Source organism: Ranitomeya imitator, chromosome 1 (genome assembly GCF_032444005.1).
Source record: "Ranitomeya imitator isolate aRanImi1 chromosome 1, aRanImi1.pri, whole genome shotgun sequence".
NCBI lineage: Eukaryota > Metazoa > Chordata > Amphibia > Anura > Dendrobatidae > Ranitomeya > Ranitomeya imitator.
This window is the reverse complement of record NC_091282.1, coordinates 129,308,966-129,333,056: the sequence shown is the minus strand read 5'-3', so window position 1 is coordinate 129,333,056 and position 24,091 is coordinate 129,308,966. Positions and strand designations below refer to the sequence as shown.

Sequence of the window (24,091 nt, the reverse complement as noted above, 5' to 3'; positions counted from 1 at the left end):
GGGATGTGCCTCGGTCAAAGTACATTTTAATTAATAGATCTTAGAATACAAAGCCATCCACAACCTGTTTCCTCCATACATCTGTGACATGGTCTCCCGATACTAACCCACACGGAACCTTCGATCCTCAAGATCTCCTTCTCTACTCCCCTCTTATCTCTTCTTCCCACAACCGCATACAAGACTTCTCCCGTGCTTCCCCCATACTCTGGAACTCTCTACCCCAACACATCTCACTCTCGCCTACCATGGAAACCTTCAAAAAGAACCTGAAGACCCACCTCTTCCGACAAGCCTACAACCTGCAGTGATCCTTAGGGCTCATACTTGCGAGAAACTCGGATGAGTCTCGCATGTTAATACCCGGCGCTGCTGCCAGCACTCAGATCGGAGCGTGCGGCCGCATAGGAATACATGCGGTTGCACTCTCCGCTCCTAAGTACCGGGTATTGCCTTGCGAGACTCATCCGAGTTTCCCGCAAGTATGAGCCCTAAGGATCACTGCAGGTTGTAGGCCTTAGTCTGCTGAACCACCGCATGACCAGCTCTACCCTCTCCTAGTGTATCCTCACCCATCCCCTGTAGACTGTGAGCCCTCGCGGGCAGGGTCCTCTCTCCTTCTGTACTTGTGTGTGCCTTGTTTTGCTCATGTTTATTGTGCTTGTCTAAGTCTGCCCCTTTCACATGTAAAGGGCATGGCATAAATGGCGCTGTAAAAATGAATAATAAAATATTGGATTATGTTATGTAAAAGCAGTAAAGAGCATATGGCCCAATGGCCTAATTTAAATATGTAATGACAAAGTTTACAAAACCTTGAATAATATAAAGTATGGTGCATCCAAAGTGCTCCCAAGCACAGTATGATACCCCCAATGTAATGGCCACAAGAAGTGCTCTATACAGTATAAAGGGCCTCACATAGTCCTCCATACAGTATAAACGGGATCCTGCATTGCCTTCCATACAATATAATGGCCCCAGATTGTGCTACACAATGTATAATGGGCACACGTTGCGGATTTTGCTGTGGATCCGCAGCGGATTTGACGGAAAAACGTGAGGTGAAATGATGGAATCCGGCGACCGATTCATATCTCTCTCTCTCCTTTAAAAAACCATGTGCAGTACATAGAGCCGGATCCAGCTAAAAAACGGATCCGGTGCATCAGTTTGCATCCGTTTTTTCACTATATACACCGGATCCGTTGTTTAGCAAATTTGCCGGATTGTGCCTGAAACCAAAAACCTGATGTGTGAAAGTAGTCTTTTGCTTCAGGCACAATCCGGCAATTCTTGGAAAAAACGGATCCGGTTTTATTTTACGCCAGATCAGTTTTTTTCCCATAGAGTTGTATTTTTAGTCTCTCCACTATGGAGACGAGTCCTAAATACTTAAATTTCTCTAATTGTTTCCACCACATTGTGGTAAGGTGTCCATTTTTCTAGGAGCCGCCATGTTTCCCGCCACTCCTGCTGCACACATGGTGACCTGGAGCTCAGAGGTGCAATGTCAGCTGCACCTGTCATGTCCCTCTCAGCCAGGCTCATGCTGCAGTCACACACAGCAGGTTGTACACGGCCATGAAACCGGTCCCTGCAGAGAGTGAGGAGCCGGCAGCGCAGCGAAACCTGTTCTGCCGAGTTTCAGGTGTACACCGCTCCTACGCCACGCCCGGCTCCCCGGGGTGTGGGGGAGGGGAGAGGCACTGAGAAAGGGGTGGCAGCGCCAGGACTGAGCTCCAGAAGAACGTTCAGCTCTGCCTGGTGGTGTCTGTGGAAAGTTTCCCCTTCTTGTGTGGACATTGAGGAGCCCTCGGCTGCTGATAGAGGTGAGAAGTCTCCTGATCTTGTGTGATCCAGAGAATGTAATCACAAACCCTCCTGTAGATAGAAGATCAGATAGTAGGATCTCCTGCTTGTGACTTTGTATTCTCAGATGATGGGGTCCTGCACTGGGGGATGTGATGGTGGGATCTCCTGCTTGTGACTTTGTATTCTCAGATAATGGGGGTCCTGCACTGGGGGATGTGATGGTGGGATCTCCTGCTTGTGACTTTGTATTCTCAGATGATGGGGTCCTACACTGGGGGATGTGATGGTGGGATCTCCTGCTTGTGACTTTGTATTCTCAGATGATGGGGTCCTGCACTGGGGGATGTGATGGTGGGATCACCTGCTTGTGACTTTGTATTCTCAGATGATGGGGTCCTGCACTGGGGGATGTGATGGTGGGATCACCTGCTTGTGACTTTGTATTCTCAGATGATGGGGTCCTGCACTGGAGGATGTGATGGTGGGATCACCTGCTTGTGACTTTGTATTCTCAGATGATGGGGTCCTACACTGGGGATGTGATGGTGGGATCACCTGCTTGTGACTTTGTATTCTCAGATGATGGGGTCCTGCACTGGGGGATGTGATGGTGGGATCACCTGCTTGTGACTTTGTATTCTCAGATGATGGGGGTCCTGCACTGGGGGATGTGATGGTGGGATCACCTGCTTGTGACTTTGTATTCTCAGATGATGGGGGTCCTGCACTGGGGGATGTGATGGTGGGATCACCTGCTTGTGACTTTGTATTCTCAGATGATGGGGTCCTACACTGGGGGATGTGATGGTGGGATCACCTGCTTGTGACTTTGTATTCTCAGATGATGGGGTCCTACACTGGGGGATGTGATGGTGGGATCACCTGCTTGTGACTTTGTATTCTCAGATGATGGGGTCCTACACTGGGGGATGTGATGGTGGGATCACCTGCTTGTGACTTTGTATTCTCAGATGATGGGGTCCTACACTGGGGGATGTGATGGTGGGATCACCTGCTTGTGACTTTGTATTCTCAGATGATGGGGTCCTACACTGGGGGATGTGATGGTGGGATCTCCTGCTTGTGACTTTGTATTCTCAGATGATGGGGTCCTACACTGGGGGATGTGATGGTGGGATCACCTGCTTGTGACTTTGTATTCTCAGATGATGGGGTCCTACACTGGGGGATGTGATGGTGGGATCACCTTCTTGTGACTTTGTATTCTCAGATGATGGGGGTCCTACACTGGGGGATGTGATGGTGGGATCACCTGCTTGTGACTTTGTATTCTCAGATGATGGGGTCCTGCACTGGGGGATGTGATGGTGGGATCACCTGCTTGTGACTTTGTATTCTCAGATGATGGGGTCCTGCACTGGGGGATGTGATGGTGGGATCACCTTCTTGTGACTTTGTATTCTCAGATGATGGGGGTCCTACACTGGGGGATGTGATGGTGGGATCACCTGCTTGTGACTTTGTATTCTCAGATGATGGGGTCCTGCACTGGGGGATGTGATGGTGGGATCTCCTGCTTGTGACTTTGTATTCTCAGATGATGGGGTCCTGCACTGGGGGATGTGATGGTGGGATCACCTTCTTGTGACTTTGTATTCTCAGATGATGGGGTCCTGCACTGGGGGATGTGATGGTGGGATCACCTGCTTGTGACTTTGTATTCTCAGATGATGGGGTCTTACACTGGGGGATGTGATGGTGGGATCACTTGCTTGTGACTTTCATTTCCCAGATAATGGGGCCCTGCACTGGGGGATGTGATGGTGGGATCACCTGCTTGTGGCTTTGTATTCTCAGATGATGGGGTCCTGCACTGGGGGATGTGATGGTGGGATCAGTGCTGTGTGCTTGTTACAATCTACATCCATATTTGTTTTAGGGTCTTCTTTGTTCCCTTGCTGGAGAGTGCACCTGTCTGTTCACATTTCTGGATTATTCTTCGCCCGTGTTTTCTTAGTAAATATCCTACTAAAGCCGGTAGCTGATCCCAGCGGAGGAGTAGATGTATCCCTTGGGATGGAGCCCATTGCTGTTTGTTTGGGGTTTGCTTTACATTTGGTCATAGATGCAAAAATAAGATAACTAATCCTCAGCGAGCAAACTCTTCCTTACAGGTGCGGGCACGTCCTGAGCATCTGACGGTGTCGCACATAATATTTACTACTTGTCAATCACTGTTTGCACGCCATGATCGTGAATGTCGAGGGGTCTGTTATATGGACCCCATGTGGGGGCACACGGAGTACCTCTTTATGGCTGTGGAGGCAGTCCTTGTGCCTCCATGAGGGACGTCGTTCACCTCTAGAACCTCTGGCTCTAGTACATAAACACCATTTCTTCTATCAAGTAGAAGACGCTTCAGGGAACGCTGGTGGTTTTTTTCCCTGCAGCGTCTTTTCGGTCAGTTCTTGGGTGTTTTTTTGTTTTTTTTTTGTATTGTACAAGCTAGTGAACAGTGACATCCAAGCAGAATCCACCTGAACAACGGTCAAGTCACTGCTTATAGTTGCTTTTCGTCTTTGCAAACCTGAGGCTCAAAAAGACCGATCATGTGCAGCGCAAGTTGTTTCGCATTGCAGCTCTGACGGTCCCCATTATACAGAATTTGCTCCATGACGCTGTCCGTTATATTGATGGAATATATAGTGGAGGGATCCTAACACAAAATACAGATTTCTTGGGAAAACTCTGCAGCACGTGATCTTGGTTGCACAAAAACGCGTCACCTGAACGGGCCACGAATGGTCCTAGAAATCGATGCAGGTTGCAGCATTGAATGCAAATCTGACACTTGTGAACAGATCCTAAAGTTTGCTCCCCAAACTAAAGGCAGGATTTTTTTTCCCTCTTACCAGTAAATATACAGCAGATTTCCATCACTGTCACATGGGTTAGCTCCAAGCGGAGTAATGTCGTTTTTTTTTTTTTTTTACACAAAATATATACTCTACTAGAATAAATTGTCCTCTATAGTACAGATACTGCCTGTAGTGTTATCCACATGTAAAGACACAAGACCTTAAAAGTGATGGGCACTCGGGAATGTACACACAAGGAAAATAGCCGCAAGCGCTTTTCAGGTCTTCAGGCCCATTTGCCTCCTGCCAGCAGTATTGGACATACAAAGAGAGAGATCTTGTCGAAGGCAAAAATATCAAAGAAAGAAAAGTTTAAAATTGACAGGTGTGTAAGGGGCGAAGTGCTGTCCAACTGCCGCCTTGTGCATTATGTATGTAACGGAAATATAGCGTTTCATTTTTTTTTTTTTTTGCATCTTTCCACTAAAGACACGAGTGGAGAACTTCTGAGGAATTTTTTTTTTTTTTTTTGGTCCCCATTAATTTGATGGACAATGGAACAGCTTGTTTTTAAGTGAGTTTTACAGTTGACCAATATAAGTTTTTATTAAATTGCAGTGATCTCCAAGCACACAGGATCGCTGAGAACTGCCAGATAAACCGTGTTGTCACATAATCTAGATTCCAATAACCGTGGTGGTAGCCGTTCTTTCGGTCTCTTTCAGTTCGTGCCTGCTCCTGCTTTGAAGCTGTTATTTGCTACAACTGAGACTGACGCACGCAACATGTCTTTGGTCTTTTGTTCTTTGTTATATCTTGCTTGACTTGCTTTCCTGCACAAATCTCCTCCTTCAATGCTGTGCTTGATCAGATCATTAATTGAAGAACTTCCCTGATATGTGATATGTCTGCGTAGCAGAAAATGTCTTTTAAATTTAAAGAAAAAAAAGTCTAAGCCCTCGTAAACATGGGGTGGGGGAAGGGGGATCTACTGCTTGGGAGGTGCTTGGAGTTGGTAGATCCAGCTTATCCATGTATCACTTTTATTTAATGGCCACTATGTAACATTACATTTCCATGTTAGTAACCGCAGATTGCTAGGAATTGGAGAAGCCATGTTTTGTTTGTTGAAAGAATTGTCACCTTCTTAGTTATCCAGGTATACCAATATTGGAAGACTACAAAGTATTTACTGTATGCTGGAGTGTGGCTTAGTTTAAGAAAAATCTTCATAACACATGTGCCAAAAGCTTAAGGATCTCAAGTTTTTCCTCTGGATTCTCAACTTGGGACTCTATTGCTGGGACATTCATCTAACTCCGTGTTCCCCAACTCCGGTCCTCAAGAGCCACACACAGCTCATGTTAACTCCTCTAACTCAACCCCAGAGTGAACTACAGAACTGGTTTCCAGTTCACTTTCACCACACCAGTGGGGAATTAGTGCCAGTTGGGAGAACTAATAATTTTCTTGTTTTCTTGGTCAATGTATGCATTCTTAGTTTTATGTGGTCTTCAGGGCACAATATGTAATTTTTAGGATGATATTTAATCTCAGACAGTCTACATGTACCTTTTTTATCCGAGCAGCAAGTGTTCCCGTAGCGTTGGCACCAGTGTGTTTTTCTCTTACATACAATATTATAAGACCTTTTTCAAATTATTTTGCTGCCACGGACCTAATGATCCTATGTGGGACACATTGTGTCTACGGCCCTATAGATGTACGAGGAGCCGTTGCTGTTCAGAATATTGTGATCTCTTGTTTTTCTCAATCTCCTGCGCCTCAGATTTCAATGACTAAACCTTGAGTTGAATGTCCCAATGCGAAGAAGCGAACTTTACCCTGTAAAAATGTCGACAATCTGCAATAAGGAAGCATGAAGGTATATGGCCCAAGGAAACGTCACAAGTCACGTGCATCTAGTTTGTTTTCAAACCTGCAAGAAAGCCGCATAGTTTCTAATGAAATCTCCCCTGAGTTTGTTTCTAGGTTTTGGGCTCTTACAATAATGCCGTCTGTGTAAAATTTCATAGTTGGCAGCCGAGTACTGAAATTCCTTTAGCTGGTAATCGCATTGATCTCCTGATCGGGATGAAGGCTTATCCCTGTACGCTTGTCGACTAATACAGCATGGTACAGCCTTAAATATACGATAAAATAATTTGCAACCTCTCCTTAGCTAAAGTGTTCACATACAACAATGTTGGCACATTTGATGTCAGGAAGCCCCCCACAAAGAGGCCGCTCCTTCTTCCTCTAAGTATAATGCACACTTGGTTCTTTACAGTCTTGGCTCTGATGATCACAGCAGGATTCTTGGTGTGTTCCTTTAGGAAAATAGAGCAAAGGAATGTTGTTTGCAGCCATTGCTTCTCTAGGAAGCTTTTTATAGACCTATTGTCTAAGCTGACCATGAGGAGGTGGAAAGCCTGGTGTTAAACACCTGCATGTGATATTACAACCAGGACGGCTGTATTTCTTACTAATCTAGATCTCGATTAAGCTTTTCCTAGATTAGTTGTATATAATTATGTATTACCAATTGGGGATAATATTCTTAGGCTATGTTTCCACAGGGCATATTCCTTCAGTATTTGCAGCGTCCAGATGTTACAGCATAGTGGAGGGGATTTTATGAAATCCCATCTAAACTATGCGTGCAAACACGCAGGTGGCAGACCTGCGTAGCCGGACATGCGGCACATCTTTCAAGACTGCAGCATGTCTATTTATCTTGCAGAGACCCTCAGCAACATAAATAAGTCTATGTATAGGATGCGGTGATTCAATGAACACAAGCGGAATCACCGCGCGTACAAAAGGGGGCAGCGCTTTGGGCGGAGCGGGGTGTCTGCTGCGTCCAAAGCTCTGGGATTCCGGACCTTTTACACATACCCTTAGTGTATGAATGTTCCGTGTCCACAACAACCTGATCTGCTGCTGCTTGTCACTCTTAAGGTACCGTTACACTAAACGATTTACCAACGATCAAGACCAGCGATACGACCTGGCCGTGATCGTTGGTAAGTCGTTGTGTGGTCGCTGGAGAGCTGTCACACAGACAGCTCTCCAGTGACCAACGATGCCGAAGTCCCCGGGTAACCAGGGTAAACATCGGGTTACTAAGCGCAGGGCCGCGCTTAGTAACCCAATGTTTACCCTGGTTACCATTTTAAATGTAAAAACAAAACAAAAGAAAAACACTACATACTCACATTCCGGTGTCTGTCACGTCCCTCGCCGTCAGCTTCCCGCACTGACTGTGAGCGCCGGCCGTAAAGCACAGCGCTTAGTAACCCGATATTTACCCTGGTTACCAGTGAACACATCGCTAGATCGGCGTCACACACGCCAATTCAGCGATGACAGCGGGAGATCAGCGACCAAAAAAAGGTCCTGATCATTCCCCAGCGACCTCCCAGCAGGGGCCTGATATCTGTCACACATAACGATTTTGTTAACGATATCATTGCTACGTCACAAAAAGCAACGATATCGTTAAAGAAATCATTGTGTGACGTACCGTCATACCAATAGAGCAATGTAGTTTCATTGAGCTTTTGTGTTCTTAGCACATCATATATGCAGCAATCCTGCAGAGGTGAAGTGGTTTTTGAGAACTATTATTTTGATGTGACCTAGGCACAACTTCAGGCTTATCAAAAATCGAGTTCTGAGCCTTCTAGATTATAAAGCAAACTAGAAAACTTGCCCAACCCTTGGCTCATCCAAATCCTACACACTGTGTCTGATGGCTCCTTACCACCTGTCCTATTTTTAAAAAGAAAATAGACCCTCTAGTGTAGAGACAGCATTGTAGAAATTCAGTCCGTTCTTTCTGGTCTGTGTATGGAGCCTTTGATGTGTCTGTACGATCAGCTATGCAATCCTTAATCTTTCTATAACTTGATATCCACCTTCATCTCCTTCCAGGAGTTGGCCAACGCTTCTAGTATTCAGTCCAACCCTCCCTTTCTCCACCTCCTATTGAAATCAGAGATCTGCCTCTACACATGGTGTCAATTTTGACATCATCAAAATATGTCAGCAGAATCTGTTAACAATATCATATCTAAAAGATGTGTGTGTGTGTGTGTATATATATATATATATATATATATATATATATATATATATATACATATACATATATACAGTGGGGCAAAAAAGTATTTAGTCAGTCAGCAATAGTGCAAGTTCCACCACTTAAAAATATGAGAGGCGTCTGTAATTTACATCATAGGTAGACCTCAACTATGGGAGACAAACTGAGAAAAAAAAATCCAGAAAATCACATTGTCTGTTTTTTTAACATTTTATTTGCATATTATGGTGGAAAATAAGTATTTGGTCAGAAACAAACAATCAAGATTTCTGGCTCTCACAGACCTGTAACTTCTTCTTTAAGAGTCTCCTCTTTCCTCCACTCATTACCTGTAGTAATGGCACCTGTTTAAACTTGTTATCAGTATAAAAAGACACCTGTGCACACCCTCAAACAGTCTGACTCCAAACTCCACTATGGTGAAGACCAAAGAGCTGTCAAAGGACAACAGAAACAAAATTGTAGCCCTGCACCAGGCTGGGAAGACTGAATCTGCAATAGCCAACCAGCTTGGAGTGAAGAAATCAACAGTGGGAGCAATAATTAGAAAATGGAAGACATACAAGACCACTGATAATCTCCCTCGATCTGGGGCTCCACGCAAAATCCCACCCCGTGGGGTCAGAATGATCACAAGAACGGTGAGCAAAAATCCCAGAACCACGTGGGGGGACCTAGTGAATGAACTGCAGAGAGCTGGGACCAATGTAACAAGGCCTACCATAAGTAACACACTACACCACCATGGACTCAGATCCTGCAGTGCCAGACGTGTCCCACTGCTTAAGCCAGTACATGTCCGGGCCCGTCTGAAGTTTGCTAGAGAGCATTTGGATGATCCAGAGGAGATTTGGGAGAATGTCCTATGGTCTGATGAAACCAAACTGGAACTGTTTGGTAGAAACACAACTTGTCGTGTTTGGAGGAAAAAGAATACTGAGTTGCATCCATCAAACACCATACCTACTGTAAAGCATGGTGGTGGAAACATCATGCTTTGGGGCTGTTTCTCTGCAAAGGGGCCAGGACGACTGATCCGGGTACATGAAAGAATGAATGGGGCCATGTATTGTGAGATTTTGAGTGCAAACCTCGTTCCATCAGCAAGGGCATTGAAGATGAAACGTGGCTGGTTCTTTCAACATGACAATGATCCAAAGCACACCGCCAGGGCAACGAAGGAGTGGCTTCGTAAGAAGCATTTCAAGGTCCTGGAGTGGCCTAGCCAGTCTCCAGATCTCAACCCTATAGAAAACCTTTGGAGGGAGTTGAAAGTCCGTGTTGCCAAGCGAAAAGCCAAAAACATCACTGCTCTAGAGGAGATCTGCATGGAGGAATGGGCCAACATACCAACAACAGTGTGTGGCAACCTTGTGAATACTTACAGAAAACGTTTGACCTCTGTCATTGCACACAAAGGATATATTACAAAGTATTGAGATGAAATTTTGTTTCTGACCAAATACTTATTTTCCACCATAATATGCAAATAAAATGTTAAAAAAACAGACAATGTGATTTTCCGGATTTTTTTTTCTCAGTTTGTCTCCCATAGTTGAGGTCTACCTATGATGTAAATTACAGACGCCTCTCATCTTTTTAAGTGGTGGAACTAGCACTATTGCTGACTGACTAAATACTTTTTTGCCCCACTGTATATATATATATATATATATAATTTTACTTTCTTGTCTAACTTTGAAAAGTAAATTGAGACTGGTTATATTTTAACCTATTCAGTCAATTTCTGGTTGACTACTGCCTTGCCTTATCAAGGACTATGCAGTCCTTCCATGTGCTCTTAGTAACATAGTAACATAGTTAGTAAGGCCGAAAAAAGACATTTGTCCATCCAGTTCAGCCTATATTCCATCATAATAAATACCCAGATCTACGTCCTTCTACAGAACCTAATAATTGTATGATACAATAATAGTAACATAGTTATATTGAGGGAGTTCAAGCAGTAAATGCTTTGGGGACTTGGGTAGCATCAGAATGGGATCTGCGATGTGACTAATCACGTCTTTAAAGGGAACTGCGATGTGACTAATCACGTCTTTAAAGGGAACCTGTCACCCCCCTCAGGCGTTTGTAACTAAAAGAGCCACCTTGGGCAGCACAAATGCTGCATTCTGACAAGGTGGCTCTTTTAGTTATGATGCCTGCACACGCTGAAATCACTGTTTATAAAATGTGCCCCCTCATACCGTGAAATGTTCCCGGAGGCGGGCCTTCCCCTCCTAATCAGACGCAGCACAGCCATCACTCCTTTTGCTTCTATGTGCTTTGTTCTTTTTTTGGCTGGACAATTTCTTTTTAATGCTGGGTTTAATAGAAGGGTATCGGTACACAATGGGTCATTCCATATAACTGCAGACTGGTTAGATTGCCCATGTGATCTCTGCCAAGTGTTCACAGTGGTAGGGGAGAGGGGGAAGGTTGGAGCTGTTAATGCTGGTGGTGGTATAGATGTATCCGTTGCTGTAATTAGAAACCAGTGGGTGCCATATCTCTCAATGGTGGCACCTTAAAGAAAAAAACTAGGGTCGTTTCCGGCAAAACTAACTGGGTAACAGCTGTAAGTTTATTCAACACCTAGTACTAATGTGTACTAAGACTGCCGTTCACAGCTGTACTTGACCATGAAGCATTTCGAAATGGTGGATTGATCTGACCACTTTTTACGTTACATGGATGGCTACAAGTGAGTGAATCTGATGACAAATGACAGAAATTCTGATGCTCTGGAAAAGCTTGGATCATTGTTTTCCACATACCTACACCAACATGTTGGGTTATAGGTTGAACTCGATGGAATTATGTTTACCTTCATCCTTTTAACAAGCTTGTTGCATACAAAGGGCAGCCCTTCACGTACCGACTCTCCAAACGTGATGGAGAGTCGGTCTACACACAAATTTTGAAGATCGATCCTTTTGTTCCACAAGGACATCAAAATGAGCAGCGGTTCTTTCATGGAGAACATGAGCACTCGACTGAGCAGAGCATTCCTGTGAGTTGAGAGGAAAGTCTGCCTGACGATGAGCTGACTAATGTGTATGGGGACCTATACACTGCAATAAAGCCCCACCCCTCCCACCGCCTCTGATACATTTTTTTTTTTTTTAATGTTTTACGCTTTTTCATGATTGTGGTCAGCTTCAGCACACAACCAACTGTTCAAGCCACATTTTCAGGATGCAGCAGTTTCCTTTATCCATGTGCTACTTTTTGGAATGATACAAGATATTCGAGGGTGAGAACCTTTTATGTAGAGGAAGTAATGTATTGCGCCTGTGAGGCACTTACATTGTGCTGAAACTTTGCCTAGGATATGTCTGTGCTAATTTGGTCATATGAGTGACGTTTGTAAAGATGTTATGGGTGCGAATCATCAAGGCTTTCATGCCACATTTCTGGTGTGTGTTTTGGAAAGTCACAAAATTTATGCGCAACTGAGTTATGTCTACATTTTGTGACTTTTGGTGCATGTTTCTCCCAGCTCCACCAAAATGGGTGGAATGGGATTGTGACTCCACAGCTCCGGATTCATGACTGGAGTGAGCTTTCTGGCTTGGAGCACAGAGGTGAACGCCACTAGTCAGACGTTCATGAAGTGACGTGCCGCTCTTCGTGAATCAGGAGGGTCTAAGTTCACTATGTCTCGTCATCAAAACAGGAACAATGCAGGTCCTGATGAATCGGGCCCTTAATGCATTAATCAGGCTAGAAGGGAGCGGAGCAAATCATAATGTATACAATGTTACCAGAAATGCAGAAATCCATTGGGGAACGCGTCCCACGGCCCTGGCTGTAAGATCGCAAATTATGTTGCTGATTTTTGCAGGTCTGGGTGATTGGACATTTAGTCATTTGGACCCAGAAACCAGTTTGATCTTATTACTGATAAGTGTAGATGGGAATCTGTATTATTACCATGTACAACATTTATTTTTTTTCTCTATAGCCTTGTGCTGTTGTTTCTGTGTTTTGTGAAGGCTGTGTCTTATAAACAGATGTTGCTTTTAGTTTAATCTTGATGTTAGGAAAATTACAGTGGCTTTTGTTCCAGTCGGAATCTAATTTTGGAGAGGTAACAATCTCCAAGGTGCCTATGCTTATTACCTGAACAATAATGGTGCTGTGTGCTCAAATCAATTGTTAGGACTTTTGACTAGTTCAGGAGTTCTTTTGTAACTAACTTAACATTATGTATGCGTTTTTAATGTTTTTATAGCGTTTTTAGCGCGAAAAAACTGCGAAAAAACCTGTACGTGTGCACATACCCTAAATGTAATCAGGTCTTGGCTAATGTGTATGTGTATATATCTATCCATCTATCTAAAAAAAAAAAGAAATATATATATATATATATATATATATATATATATATATATATATAAAAATATAACTAACACACACACACACACACACACACACACACACACACACACACACTGTCATGGCCAAAAGTATTCACACCCCTGCAATTCTGTCAGATAATACTCAGTTTCTTCCTGAAAATCATTGCAAACACAAATTATTTGGTATTATCTTCATTTGATTTGTCTTAAATGAAAAAAACACAAGAGAATGAAGCAAAAAGCAAAACATTGATCATTTCACACATAACTCCAAAAATGGGCCAGACAAAAGTATTGGCACCCTCAGCCTAATACTTGGTTGCACAACCTTTAGCCAAAATAATTGCGACCAACCGCTTCCGGTGACCATCAATGAGTTTATTACAATGCTCTGCTGGAATTATAGACCATTCTTCTTTGGCAAACTGCTCCAGGTCCCTGATATTTGAAGGGTGCCTTCTCCAAACTGCCATTTTTAGATCTCTCCAGAGGTGTTCTATGGGATTCAGGTCTGGACTCATTGCTGGCCACCTTAGAAGTCTCCAGTGCTTTCTCTCAAACCATTTTCTAGTGCTTCTTGAAGTGTGTTTTGGGTCATTGTCCTGCTGGAAGACCCATGACCTCTGAGGGAGACCCAGCTTTCTCACACTGGGCCCTACATTATGCTGCAAAATTTGGTGGTAGTCTTCAGACTTCATAATGCCATGCACACGGTCAAGCAGTCCAGTGCCAGAGGCAGCAAAGCAACCCCAAAACATCAGGGAACCTCTGCCATGTTTGACTGTAGGGACCGTATTCTTTTCTTTGAATGCCTCTTTTTTTTCTCCTGTAAACTCTATGTTGAGGCCTTTGCCCAAAAAGCTCTACTTTTGTCTCATCTGACCAGAGAACATTGTACCAAAATGTTTTAGGCTTTTTCAGGTAAGCTTTGGCAAACTCCAGCCTGGCTTTTTTATGTCTCATGGTAAGAAGTGGGGTCTTCCTGGGTCTCCTACCATACAGTCCCTTTTCATTCAGATGCCGACGGATAATACGGGTTGACGCTGTTGTACCCTTGGACTGCAGGGCAGCTTGAACTTGTTTGGATGTTAGTCAGGGTTGTTTATCCAACATCGCACAATCTTGCGTTGAGATCTCTTGTCAATTTTTCTTTTCCGTCCACATCTAGGGAGGTTAGCCACAGTGCCATGGGCTTTAAACTTCTTGATGACACTGCGCACAGTAGACACAGGAACATTCAGGTCTTTGGAGATGGACTTGTAGCCTTGAGATTGCTCATGCTTCCTCACAATTTGGTTTCTGAAGTCCTCAGACAGTTCTTTGGTCTTCTTTCTTTTCTCCATGCTTAATGTGGTACACACAAGGACACAGGACAGAGGTTGAGTCAACTTTAATCCATGTCAACTGGCTGCAAGTGTGATTTAGTTATTGCCAACACCTGTTAGGTGCCACAGGTAAGTTACAGGTGCTGTTAATTACACAAATTAGAGAAGCATCACATGATATTTCGAACAGTGCTAATACTTGTATTCCCCCCTTTTTTATGTTTGGTGTGGAATTATATCCAATTTGGCTTTAGGACAATTCTTTTTGTGTTTTTTCATTTAAGACAAATTAAATGAAGATAATAATACCAAATAATTTGTGTTTGCAATCATTTTCAGGAAGAAACGGAGTATTATCTGACAGAATTGCAGGGGTGTGAATACTTTTGGCCATGACTGTATATATATGTTTGCTGTTGTAAATTCTGTTCTTAGTCATAAGTGAAGCAAGAAATTCCCAGCAATTCCCCAACAGTCGCGTAATACAAACAGGCATACACAACCGTCCCCAAAGCTTGGGGCCATCAGGTTTTCATTGTGTTCTCCAGGTTTTACCAGACAAAATAGCAGAACATCCTGTATCATTGGAGAATTCTACCAAAAACAACTTTTTAAAGACCCCAAAAAAGCCACTCCCCTGAGACTGTTGCACAATTAAAATTATTTTCCTTTTGGAAATCTCATCACTAATGTAGTATTTTCCCATGGCTAACAGAACCCTTAAAAACTTGTATAGTGCATAAAATAGTTGGACTTTGAAGCAAACTGGAAAAAGTAATTGTATTCAGCTATACCTGTGCCATTCTGGTTCTGTATGCATGATACAGCCACAAATGGAAAATACATTCTGTAAATGGCTCTACCTATTATCCTGACTAGTTATATCCCCCTTGGGTGTGTTTTTTTTTTGTTTTTTTGTTTTTAATTAGCCGTGAGCTGCACATATTGTCTGTCTGCTGAAGATCTTATTGTACTTGGGTATTGACACTTTGGTTTTATGTAACTGATATTTTTTTTTTTCTTGTAACAAATTGTTTTTTCTTTCTACAGCTAAAGTTTTTATTCGGTGACCATCCTCCCTGCTCGCAGAGATGTCTTCCAAGCCGTTTGAAAGTCCGCCACCTTATCGACCAGATGAGTAGTACGTATCTACTTTGCAATGCTTATCAAATGTTTACTTGGTACAGCAGCAAACTCTGGGAAACTGCCTATTAAGCAATGAATCAGTGATAAATGTGTGGCCCTGCACTTGTAACAGTTATTGTATTCATGGGTCAGGGTCACACAGAGCATTGGGCAACATAGGGTTTTTTATTTTCGTTTTTACCCCTTGCATTGAATCCAGCAGATGGCTGTTACTGCCGTAATGGTCTCTGTCCATTACTTTCCCTTTTTTTTTTTTTTTTTTTTCCCTTTCACTCTTTTATAGTGGTTTATTATAATGGAAAATACAATATACAATTTGGCTTACTAGGTTTTGCCGTCCCAAATCTAAACCTTTTATTATTCAGTACCTCTACAGTCTACTCAGTAAGGCAAGAGGCCCTACACAGACTCTCGTCCTGAGCCTCTCGGATTACTACGTTCTAAGGTTTCCTTCGGCGGTCCATTTCTTTCACTTGCATGGTCAGCTATGGTGCACTGGAGAACAAAATGTGTTATGAGCCATACATGACTTATTTATCATCTTGTACCAGATTCCATCATGTCTGCCTTCTTTATCTGAATGATTACTGTTTCTTAAAGAGAGATTTTCAAATTTAACATAAAGACTTTTTAGGAGGAAGGGATGGATGGGCATGAGGTAATAAATAAGGTGTACGCTCCTGCTTTTAACCTCCTCTGTTGCCTTTTGTGCTGCAAACAGTATCTGGCCTCAGTATTCAGGTGACCAAAGTTCTCATTGCTTCCTGTCCCACCAGAGCCACAGGGGTTAGAGCTGGTGATAATACCTAATTTTTTTTAAATAACCGTCCCTTCTTACTGGTAGAAAAAAAATAAAATAAATCATAAGTAGTATAGAATAAAAGTTGAGCTCTGCTCATGAAGTGGAGTGATCTGGCTATCAGATCAAGAAAAAGGGTTAATGATTCGATGACTTTGCAATTGACCCAAATTGTGAAAATGGCTTGTTTTGCTCTTGTTCTAACCCAATGTTCACTCTCTTGCAGCAAGCCATCCATTTATGCCCCCAGCCAAGACCTGTACGGAGGGAAGATGCCCTCACAGCCTGCATACTCCTATTACCCTGAAGATGAAGTCCAGCACTTCTACAGGTGGAGTTCTCCACCAGGAATCATCAAGATCATGTCCATTCTCATTGTGGTGATGTGTGTGGGAATCTTTGCATGTGTGGCTTCCACGTTACCATGGGACTTGGACATCACTGGACAGTCTATGGGATATGGCCTAGGAGGGTATTCTGGTTATTCTGGTGCATACAATGGCTATGGTTTTGGAAGTTCACAAGGGGGCTATGGCTTTGCTTACGGAGGGAACTACACTGATCCTCGTGCTGCCAAAGGTTTCATTCTTGCTATGGCTGCATTTTGCTTCATATGTGGTATGGTAATCTTTGTAATGACTGTAACAAGAACCCAGACGTCCACCACTAGAAGATTCTACCTGATTGTCATGATCGTCAGCGGGATCATGGGGGGATTGGTCTTCATTGCTACGATTGTCTATACCATAGGAGTAAATCCTGTAGCTCAAGCATCTGGATCGGCCTTCTACACACAGATTGTATCTTTATGTAACCAGTTCTACTCTCCTGTAACCACTGGGGTGTTTGTTAATCAGTATCTCTATCACTACTGTGTCGTGGAACCACAAGAGGTAAGAATGTGTGCCAAATGTGAAAATCTCAGATTTGGATATTTGTTTTCATTGTGGCAACATTTAAACTGATCCAAAACTGTATTTAGATCAGTAATACTATCCTGTTGATTCTTTCGGGGAAGGATATTTGCCTCTTGCATAGTCTTCTGATTAGTGTTTGTACTGCTGAGATGTTGAGTGAAAAGAATGCGGTAGATCACATAATTGTTCTGCATTTCCACAATATTCTTGGTCTAGTTACTCACGGATGCACTTTCTAATTGACCAGATCTCTAAACGTGGATATATATATATATATATATATATATATATATATATATATATATATATATATATATATATATAGTTATATATAGTTATAGTTATATATAGTTATAGTGGTGGTCTTGAAGTGGATATCCACACACTCACACCAGCTTCTCCAATCTTGCTGTTTTAACATATGCACCAGTGTTTCTATGACACTGAAAAATATATATATTTCAGTGTCATAGAAACACTGGTGCATATGTTAAAAATTTTTTTGTTCCCTCTTATGTAAATACTGTTATCCTGAATCCTGCTTTTTGCCCTGCACCTTTCCATTCCGGATATATGACCCCCCCCCCTTTTTTTTTTTCCCTGTATGTAAAACTAGCCTTTAAGTCAAGTGAGTTTGGTCATTGAATCTTTAGGACCATAGCAACTGGCTGAAAAGACTATTTCTATACATAAAAGAAGGGGCCACACCTCCAGTAAGAGTGGTGCAGTAAAAAAAAAAAAAAAAAATTTTTTTTTTCTTCTTTCGTGTCGCACTTTACAAGGTGAGATAGTGGAGCTCAACAAGGCTAAAAGGACCAGCATTTTTGTTCTACTCTAGTTTCCCCCCCCCCCAGGTATCTGTTGTGCATGCCACAGAGTTGGATTAGACTGGAGAATCATTATTATTTTTTTCATAAAGCTAATTATGACCGTTAACGTATTTGGCCAGCATCCATGTATAGCTAATATCTTTAAACTAAACCTTTTACTTATAATATTTTTTGTTTTTTACTTTTATAGGCAATTGCCATTGTCCTGGGGTTCTTGATCGTTGTGGCATTTGCCATTATCATATTCTTTTCTGTGAAAACAAGGAGGAAGATCAACTCGTACGGGAAGTCAAACATTTTATGGAGGAAAACTCCATCAGAGGAACAGGGCGTTCCGAACGTGGAGGAGTGGGTAAGATCACAAAACGTCTGGTTCTATATGATTTCACAGCAATCCGGGGTAATTGCATAAGGCCACCCACAAATATTGGGTGTCTGTCGGCAGAGGGCTGTCTCGGCCAGGTCTCGTATACACAGGAACATTCTGTTTTCTATGAGAAAGTGATTGCCAGATATGGCCGCTGAACGCCAAACGCTTTGTTCTCCCAGAGAGTCTGAAATAGGACATAGCCGCTCAAACGCTCCCTCCGATGAGCTGTTGCACAAGGTCCCAGTGCACGTGGGTTTTGGCAGAAGCTGTCACTATCGGCAGTTTTGGTTGCCATTGGTGTAATGTTCCATGTATCCCCGGGGCTTCAGTCCTGGTTTGGAGCTTCTTTAGTGATTATATTAATTTGCCACGTTTTGAATGCTTTATCACCCTTTTTCAGGACTGATAATTCGTTGCTTGTGCAGACTCCCATTAATCTCTAGAATGGGTAGTGGACCATTTAAAAGGAAAAAAAAAAGTTGCAAAGAATGCACATTACTGCTTTATCCATTGCTTTTGGGACTGATGGAATAAAAAAAAACAGAGGTTAGCTAACTTGACCTGTCCAAAAGACAATGGACTTAATTCATCAAAGCTTTTACAACAGAATTCCCACATAAAAAGCTGCAACTTTTTTTTTTCCTCTACATGAGGCTGCACTAAAGCTTCACAACTTTTGACGGTCATGTTCCATTTTTGTCGAAATCCGCCAAAGCGCGCGAAGCGGAGATGGGGGGTATGACAATTCTACTGGTCAAATTCTATTACTGCAATTAAAGTAGCGTTTGTGGTAAGCCGCACAACACTTTAGACTGGATTCATGAAGGGGTGTGCACCTCCTAATAAATCAAAAGCATCAGACTCCAGCACACTTTCTCATCAAGACCAGCACGAACAATGCTGGTATTGATGAATCTGGGCCAATGAATGCAGCACTGTTGTGCATGTGCGGGCGTCGTTCCGTTCGAAAAAGAATGCTGATAACCTGTACAACCTCTTTAGAGAAGCACTCCTCCTCCCATCAAAGTTTTTATCTTCTTTAATGTATGGCAATCATCATATTATATAGCACTGTGTTATTACAATTGCTTATTTAGCCTTTGAACCCAGCTAATTCTTCTCTTGTTTTCTGCTCAGTGTAGAAACAAAGTTGTTTGTCCCTGCATTTATGTTACCCCTCAACTCCTGACCCAAGTTTTCTCTTGTCCCCCTGTCAGGGACTTTTGCAGTGACTTATGACTCATACAGGGAAAATTGACCTCCTGTTTCTACATAAATCTTTGAAAGTCTCAGCTAGTGTGTTTTTAATTACATGATGTCATAGACCTAGTGGAAAACAGAAGAATTAGCTGTGTAAAAGGTGTGAGGCAGTGAGGGGAATCCTACATGAGGGTCGTTGTCCCCCAGGATGAGCATAGAGGCATACTAAACCTGCTGCAGTACATTGTGATTACAGCCCCAGCACTGATTACAGCCCCAGCAGTGGTTACAATGCATAATAAGAGTGTGGATTTGGTCAAACTATTTGACCAAGTCAGATTTAAGAAAACCTGACATGGGTTTTTATTTTTGGCGAGATCTGCAGGATGGTAGTGGGATGGCTCTCTCCCTCCACTCCAGATCTTGGGAAAGGCCCATGTCCACGATAACAATTTATCCTTTCAGTTGAAGATTGCATGTGAGTATTTGGTTTGGAAGCATCAGAGCAGGAGGCTCTATGCAGGACAGGTCTGCGTGAGCCTGAACAGAGGCCAGAGAAGGCAAAGCCATTGACGCACCCACGAGTGATACGGCGGTGCAGTCGCCCACATTCGCTGATTTGATACGGACTTTTGAGGACGATCCGGCTGCGAACTGGAGGATAAAGTTTGAGATTTTTTAAGTTGCCAAAATAAAATAAAAGTTTACGTTGGGCTAACATGGATCTGCTCTATACCGAACTGTTATGAAAGCCACTGCACTACAAAGGGCAAAATGAGCAATTGTCAGTACACAATGCTATAATAATATAAGAGGATAAAAATGTTGATGTGTGAATTCCAATTAGTATCAGTATTATTAATATTGTTGTTCCCTCCAGCATGAAATTAAGTTCCTGGAAATTTGCCCTGTAGGTGCCAGTATCAATAGATACCTGTTAAACCAGTATTGCAGTACTTTAAAGTGGCCCTTTAAATGATTTATATAGCCTGTTTCGTGATTGTTTACTTGGTCAGCTACTGCAACAACACCTTAGAAAAATGTATATCTTTTCAGGTATGTTTGCATATTTTGTTGTGATAAATACTGATCTGCTACAGATTTTTTTTTTTCTTTAAAATTTGCTGATTTTAGTTGCAAAGTATCTGTTTATTTATCCTGGTTTTGGAAGGTGTGTGTGTGTGTGTGTGTGTGTGTGTGTGTGTGGCTGATGGCATAGATTATAACATTTTTACTGTCCTTGCAGAAGTGGATAATTCACGTTTTACAACAAAATATTCTTAAAAATATATATACCGTATATACTCGAGTATAAGCCGACCCCCCCCCCCTAATTTTGCCACAAAAAACTGGGAAAACTTATTGACTCGAGTATAAGCCTAGGGTAGAAAATGCAGCAGCTACCGGTGAATTTCAAAAATAAAAATAGATGCTCCATACCGTCCATTATTGCCCCATAGATGCTCCATATACAACTGTGCTATATAGAATGCTCTGCACCGTTCATTATTGCCCCATAGATGCTCCATATACAACTGTGCTATATAGAATGCTCTGCACCTTTGATTATGGCCCCATAGATGCTCCTTATAATGCTGTGCCATATATGCTCTGCACCTTGGATTATGGCCCCATAGGTGCTCCTTATAATGTTGTGCCATATATGCTCTGCACTAGAGTTGAGCGACCTTGACCTTTTTAGAGTCGAGCCGGGTTTTGCGAAACCCGACTATGTCCAAAGTCGGGTCGAGTGAAATCGGCCGATTATGACGTAAAGTCGGGATCGACCGAAACACGAAACCCAATGCAAGTCAATGGGGCAGCATAGTCGGCAGTGAGTGGGGGCCAGGAAAACACCTAGAGTGGCCATTTTAATGTCAAAACCATCCATTCTTCTTAATGAAGCTTGTCAAGCGTAATTTACCTTATAATAATTGGAAGGCATTTGAAATTGGGGGTCATTTGGCTAAAGTTGTGGGGGGTAGGGCTGGTTCAAGTAATTAGTGGGCCCAGGAAATCTGGACCACGTCACGGCAGTGGAGCAGGGAGAGGTAAGTATTTCAACTTTGCAAGTGCTGTGAACCTGAGCAAGCAGGGGGGGCCCACTCGTTGGCATTGGCACTGGCACAGGGCCCCTCAAAGTACAGCGGTGTGTTTGCACGGCGGGGGCGCCTCCCACCGGCAGCAACACTTTTGCGTACTATGAGAGGCCCTGTGCCAGTGACGTCGCCAACTAGTATTCCTCCCCCCACCTGATGAAGGAACCTGCACTTTCATCTGCACCTTCCTCTTTGTCCCCGTGTAAGGTGGTATGGTATGCGGGAAGAGCAACCTGACTTTCAGCAGGGTCACAATGTTGTTGTGTAGCGTGCACGGGGAATGTTGCGTTATGGGTCAATGTACCAGCAGACTCATCTATCACTGGCTGGGCAATGGGCACGATGAAGTGGAAACACAGATATAGGCCCAAAGAAGAAAGTGGGCTAAATGCAGTTCAAAATTGGTAACACAGGAATAACCAGGGGGCATTGCAGTGGAGGACAACTGGAATGAGAGGCTGACACAGAGAGTAGGGCCAAATCAGTAAGTAGTCGAAATGCAGTTCAAAATTGGCAACCGTAGTAAACAGGCGGCACAGCTTTGTTCAGTGGAGGAGAACAGCAAGGAGTGGCAGACACCGATAGTAGGCCCCAAACCAACTAGTACGCCAAATGCAGTTGTTCCATTTAACCACAATTTAATGAGAGCCTGAAGATAGAAGCTCAGGAAAGGCAACCTGGGGAACACCTTGGAGTGTAACACACCATCTCTCTCCACCCCATACCCATTTTGTATGGCCTAATGCAGTGTACTTTTCTACAACTACTAAACGAGAGTCGGAAGACCGAAGCAATGGCAAGGAAACCTGGGGAACACCTTAGAGTGTAACACACCCTCTCTCTACACCCCATACCCAATTTGAAGGTCTAATGCAGTGTAGTTTCCAAGAACTACTAAACGAGAGCCGGAAGATCGAAGCTCAGGAAAGGCAACCTGGGGAACACCTTGGAGTGTAACACACCCTCTCGCTACACCCCATACCCAATTTGAAGGCCTAATGCAGCGTAGTTTCCAACAACTACTAAACGAGAGCCGGAAGATCGAAGCTCAGGAAAGGCAACCTGGGGAACACCTTGGAGTGTAACAAACCCTCTCTCTACACCCCATACCCAATTTGTAGGCCTAATGCAGCGTAGTTTCCGACAACTACTAAACGAGAGCCGGAATATCGAAGCTCAGGAAAGGCAACCTGGGGAACACCTTGGAGTGTAACACACCCTCTCTCTACACCCCATACCCAATTTGAAGGCCTAATGCAGTGTAGTTTCCAAGAACTACTAAACGAGAGCCGGAAGATCGAAGCTCAGGAAAGGCAACCTGGGGAACACCTTGGAGTGTAACACACCCTCTCTCTACGCCCCATACCCAATTTGTAGGCCTAATGCAGCGTAGTTTCCGACAACTACTAAACGAGAGCCGGAATATCGAAGCTCAGGAAAGGCAACCTGGGGAACACCTTGGAGTGTAACACACCCTCTCTCTACACCCCATACCCAATTTGAAGGCCTAATGCAGTGTAGTTTCCAAGAACTACTAAACGAGAGCCGGAAGATCGAAGCTCAGGAAAGGCAACCTGGGGAACACCTTGGAGTGTAACACACCCTCTCGCTACACCCCATACCCAATTTGAAGGCCTAATGCAGCGTAGTTTCCAACAACTACTAAACGAGAGCCGGAAGATCGAAGCTCAGGAAAGGCAACCTGGGGAACACCTTGGAGTGTAACACACCCTCTCTCTACGCCCCATACCCAATTTGTAGGCCTAATGCAGCGTAGTTTCCGACAACTACTAAACGAGAGCCGGAATATCGAAGCTCAGGAAAGGCAACCTGGGGAACACCTTGGAGTGTAACACACCCTCTCTCTACACCCCATACCCAATTTGAAGGCCTAATGCAGTGTAGTTTCCAAGAACTACTAAACGAGAGCCGGAAGATCGAAGCTCAGGAAAGGCAACCTGGGGAACACCTTGGAGTGTAACACACCCTCTCGCTACACCCCATACCCAATTTGAAGGCCTAATGCAGCGTAGTTTCCAACAACTACTAAACGAGAGCCGGAAGATCGAAGCTCAGGAAAGGCAACCTGGGGAACACCTTGGAGTGGAACACACCATCTCTCTACACCCCATACCCAATTTGAAGGCCTAATGCAGAGTAGTTTCCAAGAACTACTAAACGAGAGCCGGAAGATCGAAGCTCAGGAAAGGCAACCTGGGGAACACCTTGGAGTGTAACACAACGTCTCTCTACACGACGGAAGGGCTGATTCTTAGGAAGGAAGGCTGTTGGAAAT

At 43.4% G+C, this 24,091-nt stretch overlaps 1 protein-coding gene across 1 annotated transcript in view; it reads left to right on the top strand.

Annotated features, from left to right (window-relative positions):
• Nucleotides 1-1,599: 1,599 nt before the first annotated feature.
• OCLN (occludin) overlaps nt 1,600-24,091 on the top strand; it is a 65,475-nt gene continuing 42,983 nt past the window's right edge. The window contains exons 1-4 of the mRNA XM_069750817.1: nt 1,600-1,832; nt 15,485-15,575; nt 16,606-17,272; nt 18,317-18,478. Of these exons, the coding sequence (XP_069606918.1) occupies nt 15,526-15,575; nt 16,606-17,272; nt 18,317-18,478 (879 nt within the window). The 5' untranslated portion in view covers nt 1,600-1,832; nt 15,485-15,525. The remainder of the gene's footprint in view (nt 1,833-15,484; nt 15,576-16,605; nt 17,273-18,316; nt 18,479-24,091) is intronic.